General features: G+C 42.5%; 1 protein-coding gene across 1 annotated transcript; it reads left to right on the top strand.

Moving 5' to 3' along the window:
• Positions 1-4,018: 4,018 nt before the first annotated feature.
• LOC311091048 (olfactory receptor 51I2-like) lies at positions 4,019-4,956 on the top strand (the record flags this gene model as incomplete). The annotated part of the gene is made up of 1 exon (XM_084126779.1): positions 4,019-4,956. One exon carries the CDS (start codon positions 4,019-4,021, stop codon positions 4,952-4,954), a length of 936 nt encoding a protein of 311 aa, XP_083982905.1. The 3' UTR covers positions 4,955-4,956.
• Between the last annotated feature and the right edge of the window lie 2,245 nt (positions 4,957-7,201).

Below are 7,201 nucleotides of genomic sequence, written 5' to 3'. Positions count from 1 at the left end.
TTCAAAGACCATCAACCATCCAGCACACCGCGTGGCCCCCAGACATCAGACACGAGGAGACCAGCCAGCGAACGAACGAACTCGGGAAACCCCTTTTCACGCAGACAAAGGGAACCCCCAAAGCAAACGCAAGTAGATACCTCCAGACATTTGAAAGCTTAACTGGTGTATAACAATTTAATTCAGCACCATGGTGTTACTCGATCTTAGTGCTGCATTTGATACTATTGACCACAACATTCTTTTAAATAGACTCAAAAATTATGTTGGCATTAGTGGAATTGCATTAGTGTGGTTTAAATCATACTTATCTGACCGTTATCAGTTTGTAGCAGTAAATGAAGAGATGTCTCATTGATCACAAGTTCAGTATGGCGTACCACAAGGCTCAGTACTAGGACCGTTGCTTTTCACTCTGTACATGCTACCCTTAGGAGATATCATTAGGAAGCATGGAATTAGTTAACTTTCAATCGCTCACGTCCGACGTAACGTTGACGACGTTGGCCCCACCGCTGGCCCCACCAGGCCCAGGCGCTCATGGACATGAACGAGGGTGGTTCTGACCCAGAGCTCTTCCTGGAGCTCCGTGTGGCAACCGACCTTGCCCTCCGGGCGACGAAGGAAACCGCACGTTCAGTCGGTCAGGCGATGTCCACCTTGGTGGTCCAGGATCGCCACCTTTGGCTCAACCTGGCGGATATGAGGGACCCCGATAAATATCGGTTCCTGGATGCCCCTCTTCCCCAGGTTGTGTTGTTCGGCGACGCGGTCGAGAGCTTTGCCCAACAGTTCTCGGCCGCACAGAAGCAGACGGAGGCCATCTGGCACATCCTGCCCCGGCGGACCGCTGCTGCTCCCACCCATCCGCTGGCTGCAGACCCTCCGTCTACTCGTCACAGAGGTCGGCCTTCTGCGGCGTCCTCCTCTCCCGCTAAGGCCCAGCAGCAGCAACCATCTAGGCCTCAGCGTGGAGTAAGCCGCAGGAAGCCGACCCCGCCCATCCAGGCCGCTGCCAAACCAGGAGGCAAGCGACGGGGCAAACGACCCTGAGATGGGCGGCCCAGAGGTGGATCAAGTTGCTCTTCAGGAGATGGCAAACGCGCCACTCCTTCCCCCGGTGGAGGGCCGGGCGGAGAATATTTTGTTTCCTTTTCTTTATGTTCCGCCACTGACCCACGGGTCAGTGGCACCCACATTTTCAACAATAGAGCAATTTCTGAAACCTCTGGGCCCCAAGAGGGCTCGCTTGGCGGTCGACGACGCTACGACTTGTCACCCCCAAGCCCCTCTTTCATCGCCAGCGGGCAGCAGTGGCTGTGTTCCAGATGCACTGACACCTCCACACACTCACTCTGCCCTTCAACAGAAGCAGGTATGTGTTGCACCACACACTCAGACCCCACTTCGGGCCACTGTGCCGTCCGAGTCGGGTCCCTGCATTCTGCCGCGCTGTCCCACCCCGTGTACGTCTGTGGTGCCGTTGGTCCCGCTTGCTCGGTCTCTAGGAGCCTGGTTAACGCTTCCCTGCCCGTCTCGCTGGCTCATCCTTACTATCAGACTCGGCTATGCGATACAGTTCGCCCGGCGCCCCCCGCTTTCAAGGGCATTCTGTTCACCCGTGTTCTGGCGGACAATGCTCCTGTGCTCAGGGCAGAGATCGCAGTCCTACTGGCGAAGGACGCGATCGAGCCGATCGAGCCGGTCCCTCCAGCCGATATGAAGACCGGCTTCTACAGCCCGTACTTCATTGTAGAAAATTGGTGGGTTACGACCAATCTTGGACCTGCGCGTCCACAGGCTACCGTTCAAGATGCTTACGCAGAAACGCATTTTCAAATACATCCGTCCCCAAGATTGGTTTGCAGCGATCGACCTGAAGGACGCGTACTTTCATGTCTCGATTCTCCCTTGACACAGACAGTTTCTTCGCTTTGCGTTCGAGGGACGGGCATATCAGTACAAGGTCTTACCCTTTGGGCTGGCCCTGTTGCCCCGCGTCTTCACGAAAGTCGCGGAGGCGGCCATTGCTCTCATGTGCGAGCGTGATGTTCGCATTCTCAACTACCTCGACGACTGGCTTATTCTGGCCCAGTCGAGAGAGCAGTTGTGCGAACACAGGGACATGGTGCTCAGTCACCTCAGCCACCTAGGGCTTCGGGTCAACTGGGAAAAGAGCCCCCGGGCAGAGGATCTCTTTTCTCTTTATGGAGTTGGACTCGATCAACATGACTGCACGCCTCACAGAGGCCCGTATCCAGTCAGTGTTGGACTGCGTGAGCACGCTCAGATGCAGAACAGCGGCACCACTGAAATTTTTTCAGAGATTTCTGGGGCATATGGCATCTGCAGCCGCGGTTACGCCGTTCAGATTGCTTCATATGAGGCCGCTCCAACACTGGCTCCACGATCGAGTCCCGAGATGGGCGTGGCAGAGCGGCTCATGCCGGGTCCAAGTGACTCCGCACTGTCGCCAAACTCTCAGCTTGTGGTCAGACCCTTCGTTCCTGCAGGCAGGTGTTCCCCTGGAACAAGTGTCCAGGCACTCTGTGGTCTCCACGGATGCCTCTGCCACCGGCTGAGGGGCCACATACAACGGGCATGCAGCTTAAGGTCTGTGGACGGGGCCTCAACTGCATTGGCACATCAACTGCCTCGAGTTGTTAGCAGTACATCTTGCGCTAATCCGCTTCAAAACGCTGCTACTAGGCAAGCACGTACTTGTCCATATGGACAGCACTGCGACCGTTGCGTAGACCGCCAAAGTGGTCTATGCTCCCACTCTACGAGGCACCTCTATGCGTTGAAGTGGAACCTGTTTGTTGACTGGAGTTCTTCTCACGAGGAGAACCCCTGATCTTGCTCGATCAGAGCCGTGCTTTCCTTCCTGCAAGAAGGATCTACATCAGGGGTGCCCAATCCTGCTCCTGGCGATCGACTGTCCTGCACAGTTCATCTCCAACCCTAATCAAACACACCTGAAGCAACCAATTAAGGTCTTCAGAGCACGTCAGGATCACAGGTGTGTTTGATTAGGGTTGGAGATGAACTGTGCAGGACAGTCGATCGCCAGGAGCAGGATTGGGCACCCCTGATCTACATTGTTTAAAGCGCTTTATAAATGAAGATGACTTGACTTGACTTGAAATGTCCCGTGAGAGCTATTACAGTTTAGGGACAGTTAATGTTTTCTTTTTGCCACGTTTGATGTTTAGCCTAAAATATTCTGCAAAATACCTGTGGATTTATAAAGTACAAATATGCAAATATGAATTATGAACATGTGTCAAAGTAGAAAGTGCAAGTCGAGACCAGCAGCCTGCGTCAATCGAAATTATATAATTTGAAATTATATCATTTCATTTTATCTGAACAATAGTAATGATGGCAGACATGTCAACAGTGTTATAAGCAAAATTTTAAAGCTTTAGTAAAAACATTTTCAGAATTCCAGTTTCCAATGTGATAAAGTTGCATAAGATAATTTAACTGTCTATTTTCAGTCTTCCATGATTTATTTCATTAATTAGTTTCTAGGGAAGTCAAATCAATAGGGTTTTGTGTCCTTTATGCAAAATAAGCCCATAAGCGGAGGCTCCTGAGACATGTTAGATGTATAAAAAATTTACCTGTGCTGGTAACCCACAGTCATTCTGGCACAATAAATGAGGAAGCATTGGTGTTCATTTCAAGGTGTATTAGAGAAGGTTTTCAAATTGTACAAAGTCTTTTTAGGATACTGATTGCATTTTTGTCTGATATTGATTGAAACAAATATTTTCAAGTTGTTGAAACTTTGCATCTATACTGTTAAACTGATAATATATCACACACTAACTGTGAAGAAGGTAAGGTATCATGAACTAATACATTTAATCTTACTGAATCAGTATATGTAGAATAAACAAAAACAAAAGTTGATAACATATTGCTATTTTTTTTTTATGCGTATAAATCATAAGATCTTTGTCTGTTGTCTTAACTCAGGTAAATGAAGATTACTTTTGCTTATCAGAAAATGGAAAATGGAACATATTTTTACTTCATGCTATTTGAAAATCTTTGGTACATACGATATGCTTTCTTCAGTTTGGGATTTATTCTATACTGTGCTATCACACTATTTAATGTCATTATTATGCTTGTAATATTTATGGAAAGGACTTTACACCAGCCCATGTACATTCTGATTTCATGTTTGTCTATCAACTCTGTGTTTGGAACAGCTGGCTTTTTCCCAAGAGCACTGACAGACTTGCTGTCTGATACACACTCAATCTCCCGTGGAGCATGTGTCTTACAGTCTTATGTCATTTTCACGTACGTAGCAAATGAGAATACAATATTAATGTTAATGGCATTTGACAGATTCGTTGCAATCTGTAAACCTTTACAATACCACAACATAATTACACCAAGGTTTCTAACTGTTTTAATAGTTATAAACTTGACTTATCCAATGATTTTTCTTGGTATTACTGCTATTTTGACTTCCAGACTGACATTTTGTGGTAACAAATTGTTTAAGGTGTACTGCAACAACTTTGAAATGGTCAAACTGTCTTGTGCAAACACTGCTGTTAATAATGTCATGTTTTTTTTTATATTGATGGGTTACTTTATATTGATCACAACTGTAATCATTCCTTTAAGTTTAATATTATATTCTTATGTAAAAATTATTATAATTTGTAGAAGAAGCTCATCACAGTTCAAGAGCAAAGCTTATCAAACTTGTATTCCACACATTGTGATCCTTTTGCATTTCTCAATTGCCATCATTTCTGAGGTCACTTTGAGTCGAATTGTGACCTTAGAACTTCCTATATGGCTGTCAGTTTTACTTTCACTTGAATTTCTTGTCATACCACCCATCCTGAACCCTCTTGTTTATGCTTTAAACTTGCCTGATATTCGCAAAACAATTATCCGTTTTATAAATGGATCCAGGTAAATGATTTCTCTAGTATAATAAAGGTTACACATAATATTATAGACTATAAACCAGCCAGATGGCACTACATTTAAAGGAAGTTTGAAATCAATGTCCAATCAAGCAGCCTGTCTTTATTTTTCCTCTAAGTTTTATTCCCCACATCATGTGTTTTAAGATATTAGTTTGTTACTTTATCTAATTGTTGTTGTGCAGGAGTAAGTACCTTTTCTCTACTTCATGGAAACTATTATTCATTTGACAGATATTTGGATTATTATATAGATACAATTGTATTTGTTTCATGTTTTTGTCTCTATATGACAAATTAAAGAATCTAAAGAATTTGTTAACAATGTTACAACAATATTATAACAATGTTATAGTTAATGAAATGCAAACACTAAGAAAGATCACTGCCATTTTACAGGAAAATACTGGCTAATGAACTACTTTCACAGTAATTTGTGTGTCTCTTGTGTTGCTGTCCACAGCTCAGTGCTGAAGCAGACAAAGACATGAACCTTGGCAATAAGCCTAAATTCATGTATCTCTTTTGAACGTTCAATACACAAAAAGATTGAAATGGAATTATATCTTTGGAGGGTCTGTTTCTCTCTCCATTTATTTACCCATACCCAGCATGGCGGGCAGGGAACTGTCCAAAATTATTTAACTGTTTCTTATAAATTCAAAATGACAGAAGAACTGTATCGACATGAAATAACAGCAGCACTGAATCCGACACAGCTGCTAAACACATACAGCAGGAAAACAATACACAATTATTTAACTGTTTCTTATAAATTCAGAATGACAGAAGAACTGTATCGACATGAAATAACAGCAGCATTGAATCTGACACAGCTGCTAAACACAAACAGCTGGAAAACGATCAAAAATGATTTATCCTGTAGCTTATTTCTTCAGAATAATTAAATGAATAACATATCTAACAATATAAACAACAGCATAACAATCCAAGATAGCTGATAAATAATCACACATGCACACAACTTAATTCAAACTTGCTTGCAGGGTTATTATAGTTTTGCATTTTTCATTAGTTTTTATTTTTATTTCGTTTTGACTTTTTGTTTTCAAATTCAGTTTAGTTTTAATTAGTTTTTAAAGTGGGTTTGCTAGTTTAGTTTAGTTTTTATTTTTTTGAAAATGCTTAGTTTTAGTTTAGTTTTTATTAGTTTTAGTGTTAGTTTTAGTCTTTTTCTGTAATTTGGGTTATTTGTCAGGGGCCAGATTCAAAAAGGTCAGAAAAAGTATTCTGTAATAATAACTCAACAAAAACATCATACAATTTTAGAAAAAAATTCACACCCCATTAAAATTCCTTTACCTTTTACAAAATCCACACGTCGTATCAAAAATCTAGGCTACACATCTTCTAACGTTATACAGAATTCACACCCTATACAAATACCACAGCTGTACAATTTCCACACCCTATACTAAATTTACCCTATACAGTCAATAGCCTACTCATCTGGATTGAAGCAGCAAACATTCAGTGTAAAAGTAAAAAAATGACATAAACATTATTTAATATTTGTATCACAGCTTATATAACGTTAGTGTTTTGACATTGACAACCACAACCAAAAAGTGCATTTTACCTCAAACTTGCGACTAGTTCACTTTCTAAAGAAGGCGCAATCGCTTCTCAGGTCGACATTAACACACTGACAAAATTGAGAGACGCATGAGAGACGCATGAGTGACAGAGAGACGTAGGGAGAGCAGGGAAAGGAAATGCAGCTGAAAGAATATGCGCTGCGTGTTTTAAATAGAGTTAAAAAAATTAAAGACCTTGACAAAGATGAAAATTAAGGACATTTACTCTATAATTTTATTTTATTTTAGTTAGTTTTGCCAAACACACATTACAGTTTTAGTTAGTTATCGTTTTTTTTTGTAATGCCTCGCTTTTATTTTTATTTCAGTTAATGACAATGTTTTTTCCCACCTAGTTTTCGTTTTTTCGTTCGTTTTCGTTAACGATTATAACCTTGCTTGCTTGTGGGACTTAGGGCTTGTTACAGCAGGAGACGGCGGGGTTTTGTGCTGAACACAGCAAGAATGTCTTGATATTCCAGTGAATCAGTCAATTCCCTTTCAAATGAAAGCAGGGACAAAGAGTTCAGTCTATCTGTCAACAGTGTTGCCCTGGTGCCTGTTTTTTTTCCGATTGACAGCTGAAAAGAGTCTCTCCACAGTACATGTCGTCATGGGAAATGTGAGGAGGGCCCGCAG

Source organism: Abramis brama (assembly GCF_963993115.1).
Source record: "Abramis brama genome assembly, chromosome: 10".
NCBI lineage: Eukaryota > Metazoa > Chordata > Actinopteri > Cypriniformes > Leuciscidae > Abramis > Abramis brama.
This window is presented reverse-complemented; position numbering and strand designations above follow the sequence as displayed.